Source organism: Chanodichthys erythropterus, chromosome 2 (assembly GCF_024489055.1).
Source record: "Chanodichthys erythropterus isolate Z2021 chromosome 2, ASM2448905v1, whole genome shotgun sequence".
Lineage (NCBI taxonomy): Eukaryota > Metazoa > Chordata > Actinopteri > Cypriniformes > Xenocyprididae > Chanodichthys > Chanodichthys erythropterus.
Window position 1 is genome coordinate 24,834,184 of NC_090222.1, and position 18,748 is coordinate 24,852,931.

General features: G+C 36.6%; 2 protein-coding genes across 2 annotated transcripts; both read right to left on the reverse strand.

Annotated features, from left to right (window-relative positions):
• Positions 1-1,770: 1,770 nt before the first annotated feature.
• On the reverse strand, positions 1,771-12,457 carry rragca (Ras-related GTP binding Ca). The gene is made up of 7 exons (XM_067405925.1): positions 12,130-12,457; positions 10,252-10,455; positions 9,169-9,368; positions 6,748-6,862; positions 6,353-6,495; positions 4,389-4,537; positions 1,771-4,310 (listed from the first exon to the last, which is right to left on the reverse strand). Exons 1-7 carry the CDS (start codon positions 12,307-12,309, stop codon positions 4,159-4,161), a joined length of 1,143 nt encoding a protein of 380 aa, XP_067262026.1. The 5' UTR covers positions 12,310-12,457; the 3' UTR covers positions 1,771-4,158.
• Positions 12,458-16,405: 3,948 nt separating this feature from the next.
• gja9a (gap junction protein alpha 9a) lies at positions 16,406-17,905 on the reverse strand. Its single transcript, XM_067405938.1, has one exon. It carries the CDS (start codon positions 17,900-17,902, stop codon positions 16,406-16,408), a length of 1,497 nt encoding a protein of 498 aa, XP_067262039.1. The 5' UTR covers positions 17,903-17,905.
• Between the last annotated feature and the right edge of the window lie 843 nt (positions 17,906-18,748).

The following is an 18,748-nucleotide window of genomic DNA, read 5'->3' on the forward strand; positions in this document are numbered from 1 at the left end:
CTTCAGAATAACTGCAAGTGTGATACTGCTTTAATAAAACTGTAAAACTGTGAAATAATTAGGCCTAATTGGCCTTTGGGGGAAACTGTGGTTAACATTGTAAAAATGATCAAGTCATGCCTAGCTGTAAATTCTTGTTTCTACTTTGCTGTGTTCAATAAAAAAATATGGTGGATGCACAAAAAACATTAATCGACCAGAATTGTTTAATTATTCACTTACAAGTTGCATGACGAGCAGCTTGTTTTGGCCAAATATTATACAGTGCGGCAAGCCAGTAGCCATTTAAGGGATTAATGCTAAATTTTTACAAGAAATTAGAAGCTTAATGAAGTGGACAGAAATGCTGTCAGTGTTTTATTGCCAGTAAATTGCGTTGATGTGGGGGTCTCATAATGAGTCGTGACAGTAGCTGCGAGGCGAATCTGCTTTTATTGGCTTCTTGTGATATTACTGTGTTATTCAAGCTCGTATTTAACAAGACTGTTCAAGTAATGGTGCTGCTATTTACAGTGTTGATCTATATTGTTTAATGATGCTTTTTAGTAGGGTGAATTCAGGTTGATTGGAACACTTTTTCCAAGTCATCTCAATGGCAAAAAGTGTCCCAGTCACCCTGAATTCACCCCTTTTTCATAAGGACCTAAAATGAAGGAAACAAAACATTTGAGGTTTTACTTGAGGTATAGGCTATTCATATGCCTGGGCCGTATCTCAGCACTAGTATACTACTATTATAAATGCCCTATATACATATGGTAGGATATGTGTTTTTGTTGGGACAGTTTAATAACAGTGCTTTGGCGCCCCCTAACTGTCAAAAAGTTAATGTTCAAATATATATTATATATATATATATATATATATATAATATATATATATATATATATATATATATATATATATATATATATATATATATATATATATATATATATATATATATATTATATATATATATATCTGTTTAGATTTAAACGAGGCGAGATTGTTGTAAATAATTCATTTAAAACTAAATGACATAACTCATAAGTTAATAAGTCACTCTAATTAATACAGTGTCTTAATCATGGGCATTGTCTTGGGTTAGTTTAAAATGAACATTATGACAGCATTTACTCACCCTCATGTTGCTCCAGATCTATAAGAAAAATACTATATAAACACTAAAAAAAAGGAGTAGATTTCACTTGTGTGCTATAGGCCTATTCCCAATTTATACGACAGCTTTGTGTCAAAAACGTATATTTAAGCTGTTATTTACTGATTGATAGTGACTGGATCAGAAGTCATGAGAAGATCCAGACAGACCAGTTGTGTGAACTGGATCAACCAATTCGCTGAAAAAAAAACAAAAACAAATCAACTTAAAAGAACGACTTTTTCATTAATCGAGGCATTGTTGTCTGTGAATATTAAGGACATAAATTTCAGTCTGTTTGGCGCACAAATATGTCATACGACTTTGAATATGAGTCATATGTGAACTACTATTTTGAAACTTTTATAGTGTTTTTCCTCAGGCTGTATTTGAAAAAGAGTCCATTACATTCTTCAAAAATTCACCAAAAAAAGTCATACCGGTTCGAAACGACATCGTGAGTAAATGCAATTATATTTTTTATTCAGGCATATGAATAGCCTATACCTCAAGTAAAACCTCAAATATTTTGTTTCCTTCATTTTAGGTCCTTATGAAAAAGGGGTGAATTCAGGGTGACTGGGACACTTTTTGCCAAATGGCCCCACAATGTAATAAAAACCTGAGATCACCTACATTGTGGGGTCCAGCCAGCGGTCCCCACAAGGGAAATTGATTAATAAACATACTAAAAGATGTTTTTTTGAAAATGTAAAAATGCAGAATGTTTCCTGTGATGGTTAGGTTTAGGGATAGGGGTAGGGTAGGGGGATAGGAAGTACGGTTTGTACAGTATAAAAACAATTACGCCTATGGAGAGACCCCACTAAGATGTTTGTTTGTGTGTGTGTGTGTGTGTGTGTGTGTGTGTGTGTGTGTGTGTGTGTGTGTGTATATATATATATATGTATGTATATGTGTGTGCCCTCCAAAAGTTTGGAAACACCCCTGGCAAAGTGTGGTTTTGGACGATATCAGCATAAATCCTTATTTTTTGGTGCAAATACATTAAAGTAACTTGACATTATCATTGAAGACCAGCAATAATCATTTTGATTACATAATAATGGCAATATATGCCTATACATGTCAAAGTCAGACATGCCCCTTTGCCAGCTGTGATGCCTGGTTACTGGTTAAAACTTGGCCCAGGTTTGTAAAAGATTTTTGGGTCAGCACACCTTAATAGCTTCAACAATTGATTGCCAATTAAGTTTAGAATACAATGAACCAATTAGAGTCCAGTTTAGGTCAGATAGCTGCTAATGGTGGATATTTTGATGAATCGAAAATCTAAGTTTTTTCTATGTATAAACTGTTTATGTAATAAAATATGTTTTTGTAGTTTGTGCTGTCCATTATCAGTGCAAAATTATCACAAATTAAAAAGGATTCATGCCAATATTGTCCAAAACCCCACTTTTCTAGGGCATTTCCAAACACTATATATATATATATATATTTTTTTTTTTTTTACCTTGAGCAACTCTCGTAAGCTTCTTAACAGGTCCAAATTAAGCATAAATAGTTAAAAACCTTTAATAATGACAAGACACAAGTATTAGGTTACCTCCATCTTGAGTGTGTGGCCAAGTCAAAGACAGAACATGAATACTGTTTCCGGTGTGTGTACATGTTTTATTTCTTGTGAATGATAACACCTTTGGCAAAATGCAAGACAGGGATAATTTGTGTCCTATATGTAGTCTTAGAAACAAGAATCACAAGCAGGCTTAAAGATCAATTGGTTTGTGTTTCCATCAAATTAAATTATAAATGGCAGAGCTGATTGCAAGACAATATAAAGCATCTCTACGGACATGCTTGGAATGGATTTATCCGATTCAAATGTCCTGTCACTACAGCTGTCCTTAATATTTTAAATTTACAGCATATTTTCTCCGAATCAAAAACATCATGGTGATTGGTGAACGGAAGAGTGAAAGCAAAGATTAGCGAGTTATAAATGTGAGCACAACTGCATTGGCACCTCAGAACCGGAATGTAAGTAATTAAAGTTCGTCCTACAATGTCCTCAGATTGCATGAGCTACACGCCAAGGATGCCATAACGTAACTGGAGGGCAACAGTACAGCATACCAGTTTGAATTTTGTTAGTTAGGATCCCTGACATCCTCTAAGGTAAGTGCAATCACAGTGTCCCAGAGGTCAAATGGAACGGTACAACTTTTTCCTCAGTCTTCGGAGTCTCAAACGCTCTCCCATGTGACTTCGTAATATCTCTGGGCCCTGAACCAGTGCATATGCAACACCCACCCTCCCTCTCCACTGAATACATGCATTTACATGTGCACACACACACAAACACACACACAAACAGTCAAGACAAATTCGAAACCATATTGCAATCCCTTTAGTAACCTTTCATACACAATACATGGGTTGTTTGGGTGACCGAGTGTGCATGTGTGCACTAGGGGCTTGCGTCAGAAAGGCCGACTCTACATAAGGCTTCAGAAGTATACACTCATAAATTTTGTGCACCACAAATTTTCACAGAAGTCTGCCACATTCACGTGTTGAGGAGTAAACCAGGTATGTATTTAAACTTGGCTACTGTGTTAAGTGACCAGCAGCACATCATACAGCATTCATCAAAGTTGTCCGGCGGTTTGGCCTGACGGGGTGAGAGGTTTCTTGCTGTGCTTTTGTTTTTTCCTCAGTGACTTGCATTTTGTTACTCGTTTGCGGTCTTCTCTTGAGGAACAGTGTTAATGCCTTTTAGTCACAAAAAAAGTGTTCCACCTTCTTTTGTGCCTCTTCCCTTCCATCCATCTGTAGCTTAGCTTTGCAAGCTTACCCATGTTACATTTCTGCCCCACCCACTGCAGCAAGTTTATTTTAATGACTTTCAAACTCTTTTGCTTCTGCTTATAAAGCTTTTGGGAGCAGTAATGGTCAGCATATTCAGAATGCAGCCCATTTTATAGTCTCTCTCTCTTATTACCTTTTCCATCATCTCCGCACTTTTCATCATTGTCTTTATCGCCATCTATCTACACAGTGCTCCTGGGGGTTCCGTTTAAGGCAACAGTCTTCATGAGAGGGGTGCCAATTGGCTGGTTGCTTGTCCTTGAGGTGGAAACACCCACTTCGAACACTTCATGAATGGCTTTCCGGAAACAGTGGAAATTGTAGTCTATCAATCCTGTGGCACAAAAAGGAGAGAGTTAAAAAGAACCGCTAGAATCAAAGACAGCAATATAACAGTATTACTGTGGTGTACCTTTGCGCTCAAAGCTCTCTTCTCTCAGGATGCAGACCAGAGCGAGGAACCTGGTGACCTCTTTCAGGTACAGCACTGTGGTGTTGTTGAGTTTGATGATGGCCATAGACTCCTTATCATATGCACTGCCACTGCCATCCTCCTTTAATCTACATGAACAAAACATACACTTACAATGCAGAACTGATATAAGCATGCTAAAAAAAAATAACATTAGGAAAATGTGAGCTCCTCTTCTTAAGAGGAAAGGAACATAATTCATTTTTAATGAAAGCTACAACCATGGCCGTTTTTTTAACAGTATGTAGAAATGTAAATGGTGAAATGTTACATCAGAAGTTTTAATGTACATTATTAAAATGGAATTAGCATTGGAATAACACTGGATTACAAAATTCTAGATACAACTTTCATTATTTACAGAAATGTGAAAACATTGACATAATTAAAAATGCTTTCCATCCTGACAGATAAAAATAAGATGTCTTTCAAATTTCATTACTTTAAAAATAACAGTAAAGCATATTAGTTGGCAAAGAATATAAAGTTTTAAAGCGCTTCCATGGACAGAAGAAAGATGTGAGAGAAATTTGAGTAGAGCGAAAGATATAAAACGATAGATAAAATGATAGATAGAACGATAAAACAATAAAATGATATAGAACGACAAATAAAATGGTAGACAGAACAACAGATAAAAGGACAGATAGAATAATAAAGCGATAAAATGATAGAACTATAAAATGATAAAATAGAATGACAAATAAAATGATAGATAGAATGATAAAATGATAGAGCGACAAATAAAACGATAGATAGAACAACAGATAAAAATAATAAAACGATAAAATGATAGAACTATAAAATGATAAAATAGAATGACAAATAAAATGATAGAAAGAATGACAGATGAAATGATAGAATGATAAAATGGTAGAATGAAAGAATGACAGAACTAAAACGATAAAATGATTGACGGAACTATAAAAATGATAGAACGACATAAAACAGTAGATAGAACAACAGATAAAAGGATAGACAGAATGACAGAACTAAAACAATAATAGACGGAACTAAAACGATAAAATGATATAATGACAAAACGGTAGACAGAACGACAGATAAAAGGATAGATAGAATAATAAAACGATGAAATGATAGAACTATAAAACGATAAAATAGAATGACAAATAAAATGACAGAAAGAATGACAGATGAAATGATAAAATGATAGAATGACAGAACTAAAATGATAAAATGATAGACGGAACTATAAAATGATAGAACGACAAATTAAACGATAGACAGAACAACAGATAAAAGGAGGGATAGAACGATAAAATGATAGACGGGACTATAAAACGATAAAATGATAGAACGACAAATAAAAGGGTAGACAGAACGACAGATAGAAGGATAGATAGAGGGATAGATAGAATGATAAAACAATAAAATGATAGACAGAACTATAAAACGATAAAATAGAAAGACAAAAAAACGATAGAAAGAACGACAGAAGAAAAGATAGACAGAATGATAAAGTGATAGAACGACAAAATGATAGAATGACAGAACTAAAACGATAAATTGTTAGACGGAACAATAAAATGATAGAATGACAAATAAAATGATAGATAGAACAACAGATAAAAGGAGGGATAGAATGACAGAACTAAAACAATGTTAGACGTAACTATAAAACGATAAAATAATAGAATGACAAATAAAACGGTAGACAGAATGACAAAATAAAAAGATAGATAGAATGATAAAATGATAGAATGACAGAACTAAAACGATAAAATGATAGACGGAACTATAAAATGATAGAACGACAAATAAAACGGTAGATGAAACAACAGATAAAAGGATAGATAGAACGACAGAACTAAAACGATAAAATGACAGACAGATAGATAGATAGAGCTCCTATATGCAAATAAAAATCATATACAAAGTCTGACCCGTAAATACAGGAGACGTCGATGACCACATCAATCATGTCGCAGCAGAGCTCATAGGACTGCATGTCCACCGGTGAACTGTCGGTGGCGATGTAAATCTTACTGACGACATCAAACAGGAAGGCCTTCTCAATCCCTGAATTCTATTAGCGGAGAAACACACATACACACATTGCATAATGCCCTGCAGGGTTTGATATGGGATCTTGCAGCACTGAGAGCATAATAAAACATGCATGAGCATGACTGCATCTGAGATGGAGGGCCATTTCCACTGCAACAACAACACTATATATTCTTCATAATGAAAATAATGCAGTGACCAAAGAGGGAATGGAAATTCATTAAGGTGCAACCATCTAGAAACATTGGGGTCTTGAGGTAGTGGCACATACAGATATAAAGATGTTGAGAAGGTTCTCCAGTGTGGGAAGCTGAGGGATGAGCTTCTGGACAACTTTACTGAAGGCCTCGAAGATGGAGTGATCATATATACTGGTCAAATAGAAACTGCAGAGGACAGAAAAAAAAAAAAGCCTTAGAATGAGATACAAAACATCCGATAGATTTGATACAGCCAATACACCTAATTGTGGTGAACAGTTAAATGCATTTCTTAGTTAAAATGGGGGGGTATTTATATTAGTGGGACATTTATGTAAAAACAATTACGTAGCTATATATTGGGAAGACAATAAATTGCAATGTTTTTGTAGCGAGATCTGTTGCCAAATGAACAGAAGTGTTACCAAGACAAAAGCCAGCAGAATCTGCCAGAACAGAAGTAGCTTAAAGGCTCTGCCGTATTGGACAACAGCCTCTGACTTAAAGGGATAGTTCACCCAAAAATGAAAATTTGATGTTTATCTGCTTACCCCCAGGGCATCCAAGATGTAGATGACTTTTTTTTCTTCAGTCGAACGCAAATTATGATTTTTAACTGCAACCACTGCCGTCTGTCAGTCAAATAATAGCAGTGATTGGGAACTTGAACAATAAGAGTCGAAAAAACTTCCATAGACAAATCCAAATTAAACCCTGCTGCTTGTGACGGCACATTGATGTCCTAAGACACGAAACCATCCGTTTGTGCGAGAAACCGAACAGTATTTATATCATTTTTTACCTCTAATACACCACTATGTCCAACTTCGTTCAGCTTCCGGCTAGTGAGGTCTGATCGCGCTCTGACAACGGAAGTGATCTCTCGCGCTCACTGAAGTATATGGGCGAGACATCACTTCCGTCATCACAACGCGTTTTTTGACCTCACTAACAGGAAGCTGAACGAAGTTGGACATAGTGGTGTATTAGAGGTAAAAATTATATAAATAATGTTCGGTTTCTCGCACAAACCGATCGTTTCGTCTCTTAGGACATTAATGTGTCGTCACAAGCCGCAGGTTTTAATTTTGATTTGTCTAAGCAAGTTTTATTTACTGTTATAGTTGAAGTTCCCATCTACTGCTATTATTTGACTGACAGATGGCAGCGGTTGCAGTTAAAAATCATAATTTGCATTCGACTGAAGAAAAAAAAGTCACCTACATCTTGGATGCACTGGGGGTAAGCAGATAAACATCAAATTTTCATTTTTGGGTGAACTATCCCTTTAATAAAATATCCTTTCATATCAGACCGATCTGATGTGCAAAGATCTCTAAGCTCTCTTCTGCAAATAAAATGAGCAACACTATTACTTGTAAGAAATGATAGTAGTTGGCAATTATTACAACACAATATAACAAACTTTGTACACCATGAAATAGTAGTGCAAGTCTACTAACCACATTTCATTTGCCAAGTGAAGTCTGTGGTCAGTGCTTTGTAAACAACAGGCAATGGTGAATTGCAAGCATACTTCTAGCATGTTCTGCAATTCTAGCAATTCACCCTTGCCTGTTGTTTACGAAGCATTGACCACTCAAGCCCCTTGAACTGTACACTTGACTTGGTGTACCAAACAGAGCTGAAGGAAAACAAGCTTCTTTCTTTCCTAGTGTGGCTTTAGCATGTAAATTCAATTGTTTAAGAGCTAATTCCTCTACATCCACAACTATAGTAACCTAAACAGCAACTAAAAAGTATGCTTTTTTTTTTTTACTGAGGTGATCAGAGCATCTAAAGTTGCCATATTTGGATTGATAAAGACAAAATGCAAATATTTTCAGATAATGCATCATTAAGCAGACACTCTTTATTTAGATCAGAGGGTTGAGAGCTGTGTATTCATCTTCACATTCAGTAAAGAGTACCAGGAGATTTTAAAGCATTAGTGAAGACAGCAGGAAAAAAAACAAAAAAACATGTAATTGGATCCAGCCATAAGTGGCACTCTATTTAAAATTTGATAACAAAATTAATTTTGCAAATGCCTATAATGACTGAGATTTAACACAGAGCTCATGAAACATCACCATTTCCTTGGAGAACCACTTTTCAACATCAATCCATTACATCCATTATTAAGTCAACACCAGAGTGGCTTTGACTTACAGTAGTTTCTCCGATTTAGTGACATAAAATAAACAAACCAAGAAACAAAATCAAACTTTAGAAACATCATTTCCACATATTCACACATTAATTAGCTGTTCTGCAAAATTAAAACATTAAGAATGTCACATTAAAAAATTGATGATGAAATCACAATGCATCTACATCAATGCTGGATTTCTGTTTTGTCTTCTCAGATCACAGAAATACTGAAACATGGGAATCCAGCACATATTATATGCCAGCACATATTACTGGCACATATAATCAAGGAGTATTTTAATCAATAAACAGCACAGAAATAAAATGCAAATGATTACCTGAGATGTAGTTTTTCTAAACTGGCATCTGCCAGATCATCATTGGCCCTCTGATGTATATCCCTCTGGGTCTCAATCTTATGGTCATCTGACAGGCCATCTACTTTATGGATGAACACTTCAAAGTTGATCTCTGGGTTAACTCTGTAGGCCCGTGATACTGTTAGGTGGAGTCGACCAAGGGCCTCCACGTAGTCATCCTTTTATACAGAGAAAAAAAAATACAAAATCTTATGAGTTGGCAATGTACAATCGAGACTGATTAGGTTTAGAGAAAAAGCTATACTTGAGGCTACCAAAGAAATTGAAAATTACATTGTACATATTTACAAAATAAAAGAATGCAGAACTTTAAAATAAATTATGCAAAAATATAGCAGTCTCTTCTAAATAACAGAAGACAAGAAAATTGACAGCTCTTCTTGACACAAAAACACATAATTTGTGCGATATCACATTCTGCTGTAGTTGAGACTTCTACTAGTTATTATCTAATCTGCGATCTAATCAACCATATCCTTTAAAATAACTTTCAGCAGAAGAAACACTGAAGGGCTGAGAGAAGATACCCACTCCTCTGTATCAGCAGAAACGCAAAGTCAATCTTGTGTCTATTTTTACCTTAAGCCAATGTGATACAAGGAGCCAAGCCTCAATGACAAACACCATTCAATTAAATTAAACCAGAATATCTGGACTCAATGCCAAGATTTAAATAATTAACCATTTACAACCATTAACCAACTACAGTTAAACACAATCTTTACAATAACTTAAATTTAAATGATAACTTCCTCTGGCAATGACAACTTGATTCATTTAAATTAAATGACTTTCTTTTTGAAACATACAAACAAACTTAGCTACTTGGAAGCTCGGTTTTATCTGGGTAGAAATAAAAGAAGTTGAATAAATAAAAACCTTAAATATTCCACCAACAAATATGATATAGCTGGTCAGCATTTGTAATTACAACGTTTCACACAAAAATCCAGCCATCTCGAATTACTGACAGAAATGCATCACTATGTTGTTTGGGTGTATACAGTAATTAGAGTCAAGGCTTTGAATTTCCCATTTCACCTGTGCATCGATGACAAATATCAAGGCCCCAGTTCCTCTGAAAATCATCTCGTAGTCAAAGGTAGGATCAAAAAAATCAACTTGTCCAGGGAAGTCCCAGATCTGGAAGTTGACAAAGGAACTGCTGGAGATGTCATCTTTATAGATCTTGTTGGTGCTTTCCAGAAATAGGGTCTCGTTGGGGGACATCTTATGAAACACCACCTGATAAGTCAAAGACATTTAAAACATTACAAGCGTTCTCGAAATGCCCTGTCTCAACTCCAAAGTGTAATTATGTCAACCAGTTGTGAAATCAAACTAAAAGCCCAGTCACATGCTTACTGGTGGCAAGGATTAAGTCTCGGGGGCCTCAGATTCAAATTCTTAAATCATAAAGCCAAGGTAATCATGCACACTTTAAAGCGGCACTCTTTTTGCACATTTTTGATTGCAATTAGTTGGCGCTTTATCATTAGTACCAATGGTTTTGGACATTACTATACTATACTATACTATACTATATACTAACACCAAGCGTGCAAAATAATTATTATGAGGAAGAGAAGTCGAAACAAAAAGATCTAATTCAACCATATTCAATTTTTGAAAGGGTTTACTATTTTGCAGTAGTGATAAAAGTTGAAATTCTTATTTAATCTTTCGCCAAATAGTGACTAAAAAACAAAAGTTGTGTTTTCCGCAAAGTAACCAACACAGCACTCACATACTTTCCATTGAGAATCAAGTGGTGCATAAATGAAGTACTGGCATTATGAATCATAATATTACATATTTCATATCAAGACACCTATTGTAGTGGATGCATGACACTGCTGCTTCACATCTGTTTATTTTTTTCTCCACACGTGCTTATGAGTTCTCTCCCCGCGGCATTTGTGTGTTTTATGGTATGGCAGTTGTGACTGTCATGTGTTCATGTTCAGTGCCTGAAACATTTATCCTGAATTGGTGGAATTGTGGAAGTTGGAAAAAAAGAATCAAAAGGAACTGCTTATTTGTTGTTATACTGTTTGCTACTTTTAGATTAATGATTTTTAAAATGCCCAAGCACTGGCTGAAAATGCTATATAAGATAAACATAATATTACCATTGTTATTATCAGTAGTATTATCCCAATCAATTGCATGAAACAGTCGGTCATGTGACGTCACCATGGAAGCGCCCACGAGGGGGCGACCCGCTCCATGCACAATAAAATAGCTTTTTCTAGTAGACTGTTATGTCTATAGTCTTCATCCCATGTAATTGTTCATCATTTTAAAAAGCGCTGTTCATTACTTTGTGTACAACGTTTTTAATTAAGTAAAAAATTCCTGAGTGCGCCTATAATGGCGAAATTTCTTAAACAAATAGGAGTAATATATGAGAAATGCACTCAAATGTCGACTTACACAATACGCAATTAATAACCTTTGCATAACGTACTGTATATGATGCGCAAAAATAGTAAAAGAAAGAAAACTCATTGACAAGAATGAGCTAAACCATGTCTGTTCGTACGATTTATATCGTCGGTGTTGCGAGGGTGTGGGGGATGCTGAATGTATGAATAAGCATTTCAGGTTTTAATATGAAGAAATCACGTGCCACATTAATGCCGGGTGAGTTATCAAAACATGAACATAAGACATGCTACATATTCTTAGCCAGCTAACTGAATGCGATGTATTTAGGCCTGTATGACATCCAAGTCCGTAAATCCACCGCTGCTTAAGAAATAGGTTGGTTGTAATGGCTCTGAGTGCTGATCTTGCCCGTGCCCAGTGACAGTTAAGTAGCCCGGAGCGGCTCTGACCCGGTTGTAACTCGCTCGGCTAAGAAGTCAGCAAGGGAAAAGATCGTAGACTGTCTAAAAAAACATCTCTTTCTCCTACCTTTTGGATAGAGGACTTTCCGCTCCTCCTTAATCCCATCAGCAAGATTCTCGGTTTGCTGTCGGAGGGACTAGGACTGTCCTCAATGTCTCCCTCCTCTTCTCCATATCCGAAATCTTTGGGAAATGAGTCCGCCACCCCGTAGCTGTCCGCCAGCGGTGCCTCGTACTGGATCGACATGTTGACCCCCCTCCCCAACCCCTTTAAAATATAACCTGCCCGATTATTAGTAATATAATCAGCATAAAATAAATGCTGAGAGAACAAACATAAAACCTCGTTACACAATTAATGGATGAGAGCAAACTTATTATGGATTCTCCTTTAAATCTTCAGTCTCTTGTGTTTCCCTTCTCGACGAAACGCCCACTTAAGATCGATACTCGCGTGTAATTGGACGTCCGTCCGGTAACTCGTATGCTGGTTGGCTAAATAAAGTGTCACTCAACTGAGCTATTGAAATGCGGGCGGATCGTTCCAAGTCATGTGCCTGGTGGTCACCTGACAAAAGGATTCGTGTGAATGTGTTTTTTCCGACCTTTCACCTGAAGTGGGCTTTCTTATCTAAAAATGCTGAAGAATTGTTTGTAAAAGTTATATGCTGTCCCTTTCAATTTTCCCTGTGGGAAAGTACATTTTACTCCCTGGATATTAGACAAACTGTATGCTCTTTCTAAAACAAGTATGAATCAGCTCGACCACTTTCATGATCGATGTGAGAGCAATTTTATTATTACATTAATAGGCTAATAGACCCTTTCCACATTATGCATGCCAAATGTGGTAGTTGTGAAATTGTTTATATTAAGTCAAAACAGACATTTAATTTTAGACCATTCACCACTTTAATTAACAGGCTGTTGTTTACCTAATATATGGAAATTATGATACACAAATCGTGTATCTCAGTTTTATGTGAACCACGGGCCTTTCCAACACTGTTGGACCAATGTGTCACATGGCAGACAAAAGTCGTTATTGTTCAGTTTTACTAATATATATGCACAACTATATAACTATATGTATTTCATCAGATTGCAAAACTGAAGCACTTTAGTTTTTACAATTTTAGTTGCACAGATACATATAATTCATAAAATATTAATTTAAAAGATACATTTTAATGATCACTGGATGTTGGAAACTGTTTGTTTGTGGTTAGGACACAACCAAATAATTAGTATAAAGCAAGGATGGGATCTTATCTTAATTAAGATTTCTTGAAATGGTGCAAGTAAAGTTTTGCCATTTAAGAGTTGAATGGGAATGTAGAATCGTCTTACAAAACAGGTTAATTTGAGCAACTTTTTTGTAGTTTTATTCACTCATGCCTTCTTTTTCTAAAACAGCAAATGAACAAATATAACCAACCCAGTTCTTAATACTCAAATTAGAGTAGCATTTAGCTGCTGATTTCACAGTATAAATATTTTTTTGTGTGAGGACTCAAAATATATATCCATATATATATATATATATATATATATATATATATATATATATATATATATATATATATATATATATATGTCCAGTAGATGGTGGTGTGAGCACTCAAACTAGTTTGTTTTTTAAACTGTATTATTAATCCACTGCAATGTGGCATTAAAACTCGGGGAGAACAAGAAATAATAACACATTTCAAATGTCACATTTTATTATGAGGTAATACTTCTCATCAAATTTACGATTCTTCTCTTTAGTCAAGTGTAAGACAAGAACAAGGATAATTTCTAATGAACCAAAGTGTGACATGAATAGATGATGATAACCATTCAAGCTAACAGTAATGGAAACAGAAAACATACAAAAAACAAACAAACACACAAAACCACAATTAATAAAAAAATTGTATTAATATTTGGATTTGGTGGTTGTGAAGAGAGCTCACAAGAAGCTGTGGGAAGAAGCTGTTGCATATTTTCTTACCGTTAAGGTTCTAAACCAGCTTCATCTTGCTGATAAAATCATGTGTGCATGATTAAACAAAGCACAGTAGGCATGGTCTTGACCGCATTACATGTCACATTACAAATCATTTCGCCAAATGATTTCAGTTATTTCAAATGTCCTTACAGCCTACAAAAGAAAAGAAAAATATGACACTGAACAAGCAAATAAATATAGTAAACAATAGATAAAAACAACAAATTCTTTCCATGTTTTTTGCCACAAAATTACGTTTTACTATGTATGGAAAGCACATAGCCTACTCTTTCTCCTGTTCTCTCTCCTACTCATGCACACACATAGGGTACAGACACACACTCACACAAAAAAAAGTGTGGTCAGTGCTGCTCTGACAATTTTATCAGTAAAATAGTTTAGCAACTTTAAAAGCTACATGACATTTCTCACTAGGGAGATAATAAAAGCGCTGTTCTTGAACCAGATAAACTACAGTTTTATTATTAGACGCACAGACTCAGGTAATTCACATGCTTAATCTCTCTCTCTCTCTCTCTCTCTCTCTCTCTCTCTAATAACTGCATTAGTCTGCTAGCAATGGCTCAAGCTTCCATTACTAGCTCTAAAATTATGAGATCTGTAAGAAAGTAGTCCTACACATGAGTGGTTTAAGGAAAAAACCTGACAATGTCTTGAAATACAACATCTGAACAATGTCATGAGATGTGATAACTATAGTATAAGCGAAATAATTGACTCTGGTCCATTGAATTATTAGAAAATAATGCACACAAGGTGTGCTCCACTTCGTGTTGTGGTCATATTACCACCTTGGGTGTGCATCTGCCACTGCCTTTCTAATAATTTAACGGTCCGTCATCAAATATTCCTTACTTATTCCGCTTTTTTAATCTTTTGAGATTTAAAGGATTAGTTCACTTTCAAATGAAAATTAGCCCAAGCTTTACTCACCCTCAAGCCATCATAGGTGTATATGACCTTCTTGTTCCTGATGAACATAATCGAAGAAAAATTAATAAATATCCTGACACATCCGGGCTTTATAATGGCAGTGAATAGGGTTCATGAGTATGAGCTGAAGAAAAAGCTTCCATCCTCATCCATCCAGCAGTAAGTGTAAACCTCTTGCAGTTCACAAAGCTTACACTACGTCATGCGCCTTCCCTATTCAACTTAGGGAAAAAGTGTAACTGACATGACGGCAGTTTACACTTTCTTCATAATGTGTATACGGAAGGCGGTCTAGTGGAAGCTCAATACTTCATAACTTGTTTAAATATGGATATTTTTTTACACAAACGCATCGCTTCACTTCAGAAGGCCTTTATTAACCCTCCGGAGCCGTGTAGAGCACATATTTATGATGGATGGATGAGGATGGAAGCACTTTCTTCAGCTCATACTAGTGAACCCTATTCACATGTCATTATAAAGTTTGGATGCGTTAGGATATTTATTAATATTTCTTCAATTATGTTCATCAGGAACAAGGTCATATACACCAAGCACAAAGTCATGTACACCTAGGATGGCTTGAGGGTGAGTAAAGCTTGGGCTAATTTTCATTTGAAATGCTCTTTGTCTATATGTTTGGAAAAGACAACCTTTACAAAGAAAGATTCAATATTGGCTTAATTGCATTGTAAATCAGACCACTTTATTTAGCTGTATTATGACATGCAGATATAACAGTGTTTTTTTACAATATCATATTTTTGAAGATTTTTACAACTGTTCTAATTAAGCACTATGGCCTGGTTTCACAGACAGGGCTTAGATTAAGCCAGGATTTAGCCTTAGTTCAATTAGGAAATTTAAAGGAAATTTAGTAGCATTAATAAACGTACTCTAGAAAAAAACATTACTGGTCTGCATCTTGAGACAAAACAATGGCACTGACAAGATATGTCGGTGCAAGTTGCTTTCAGTTAAAACAGCTTAAGCCTTAAGCCTAAAGACTAGCTTAAGCCTTGTCTGTGAAACCAGGGGTACGTGTTTTAAAATTGTGATTAGTTTTTTTTTTAACCATTACACCATTTTTACTTCTGATGCAGGAAGCACTCAAAAAGAGAAATGTCCAGAAGGCATACATAATTAAACATGCAATCCATTGTTCTGTATTGTAGTCATACTACTATTGTTAATTAAGTATACTATGTGTACTGCTGAATTGATATGTATATAAAAGTAGAGTTTAAACAATCCATTAAAGAGTGCCACCACTTATATAGTTCAATATAAAACTTTAGGTTAAGATTGCTTCCATGCTAACATCAAAGTTTTAGATGTTAATTTTACAATCCATCAATTTATAATTGCAAAAATGGCTATAATCTATGAGTTTTTCTCATATCTGTAAGTCTGTGGGAGCAGCTCGTCTGCTACTGGAACTGCTGGCCAATGAGGCGCGATGGCTTGGTGATACTTGTGGACTATGCCGTGACTCAGAGCTGGATTCTTCTATTGAATCAGGAGAGGTGGGCCTGCTCCGCTTGGATTCAGACCTGGACGAAGTACGTGCCCGCACAGTAGAGTAGGGACAGCGGGCTTTAGCGCCTTCCAGCGAATCCGAGTCGGAGCCATTACCTTCTACAACCGTTGAGCAGTTCCAGGGTGCGCTGACCTTCCATGGCTTCTTTCCCACGCCGGATGATGAGTGAGAAGATTCTCTGGGGTGGCTTGATGAGTCTTGAGTCTTGGACTCCTGCCCTTTCTTGTGCGTAGGTGGAGGCTGGACAGAATCTTCCCCCTCATCTTGCTTTGGTGGCGTGACGGAGTTGCAAGGTGGTGAGCGCGTGTCACTGCTGGTGTTGTTGGAATTGCTGTTGTGCTCTGTGGGACTGTGCTCCGAATACTTCGGTGCATCAGAACCGTTTTTAGCTGGCAAATCACCCTGAACGGGCAAGAAAGCAGAGGATGGGTTAATCAAAGGAGGGTAGCCGGTTTCATCTGGTGGTCTCTCAAGCAGAAGGTTGTATCCGCTGGGTGCAGAAGCAATGGTGGCCTTGCGGCCAGTCGAGGTGCCGATGCATGTCTGATGGACCACAGAATCTTTCTTCAGCTTGTTGGGATAGTAGCTGTCATCGAGATCATCACTCAGGTGTGGGTAGTAGTTTAAAATGACTTTTTTAAGCTTCTTGTAGCCCAGGTGCATGATCTCAAGGATGTTGAGAAACAATGAGATGGCAGCTATGCATTGCATGAACACCATGAAGACACTTTTCTCAGTGGGTCGAGATACAAAGCAATCCACTGCGTTCGGGCAGGGCTCCCGCTCACATTTGTACAGCGGATTTAGTTGAAACCCATACAGAATATATTGTCCGGTCATGAAGCCCACCTCTACGGCAGAGCGGGTGACTATGTGAGCCACGTAGGTGCGCAGAAGGGACCCTCTCAACGGAGCTTTGTTCAGCTTCCCCTGGTCGATCTGCCGAAGCTCACGCTCTATTTTGCGACGTACCTCTGCCATCTCCACATCCACAGCCTCAAGTTCACGTCTCAGTGTTAACTTTTTGCGCTGTCGCTCTTTCTCGAGGGCACGGAGGCGGTAGAGGGCATGGCCCATGTACACCAGCGAAGGTGAAGACACAAAAATGACCTGCAGCACCCAATAGCGGATAAGGGAAATGGGGAATGCTTTGTCGTAGCACACGTTGCGGCAACCAGGCTGCTCGGTGTTGCAGATAAAGTCAGCCTGTTCATCATTCCAGACATCCTCGGCCGCCACCCCAAGCACCAGCATGCGGAAGATGAAGAGGATGGTCAGCCAGATCTTCCCCACCATGGTGGAGTGGATATGCACCTCTTCCAATATCCCGCCAAGGAAGTTCCAGTCTCCCATTTTCACTTGGGCATTTTTGTCTCTGTTAAAGGAGGAAATAAGCAAGAATCATGAAAACGGACTCTGCGTCGCATTTGAATATTAAAATGCATTGAAATAAAACAAATTTCCTACTAAACTATTATTTGATTATTGAGCGTATCACTTTCATCATTACTGTCAGTCACTTTATTTTAAATAAACATTCTCCCAGAGCTAAGCTTTCCCAAACTAAGAACATCTTAGAGTAACCCAGTATATTTGTATAAATGTATAAATAGGCTGACTACTTCAATGCTAGGAAGGAATAACATAACAAAGAGACACATTTTTTATGGTAAACTAAAACAACTGATGCAAGATCACAAAGTCTCCACTGCAAGCATCGAAGCATCAGTATTGGGTATAATTCAGACATAAACGTTGAATACCCCCCAACAAAAGCAGATTAATGGCAGATCAATGTGGGATTTTCAGTGACAGATTCTTGTTTGATTGCAAACAAAATATAATAATGATAATGATAATACAATGTAAAAAGTAATACGCTCTATCTACTCAAAATTGTGGCAACAGATTACAAGCAATATTATTAATTAAATTCAACATATAAGAATTGAGTTAGAATTAATCAAATTAATTGCTTAAAAGTCATCCATTTAAAAAGTGTAAAATTAGCAAACACCATTACAAAAAACACAAACTTACATAAAAAGCAATGTATTAAACTACCCAACTAAATGAAACACTGATCAATGTAATGGCATTTTTAATAAAAGCAACATCAACAGCTAAACCTATGTTAATTATTATGTTTCTCTTTCCTTTAGTGATTCTGCTTGTTATCATCAGGTGTCTTCAATTTTG

What these genes read in the sequence shown, in the direction of transcription:
- gja9a (XM_067405938.1), bottom strand. Translation starts at nt 17,902, where the DNA reads ATGGGAGACTGGAACTTCCTTGGCGGGATATTGGAAGAGGTGCATATC.
- rragca (XM_067405925.1), bottom strand. Translation starts at nt 12,309, where the DNA reads ATGTCGATCCAGTACGAGGCACCGCTGGCGGACAGCTACGGGGTGGCG. An exon ending in TTAGAAAAACTACATCTCAG is followed by an intron (nt 6,863 to 9,168) that starts GTAATCATTTGC and finishes TGTCCTCTGCAG; the next exon opens with TTTCTATTTGACCAGTATAT. An exon ending in TTCTCAACATCTTTATATCT is followed by an intron (nt 6,496 to 6,747) that starts GTATGTGCCACT and finishes CTCCGCTAATAG; the next exon opens with AATTCAGGGATTGAGAAGGC.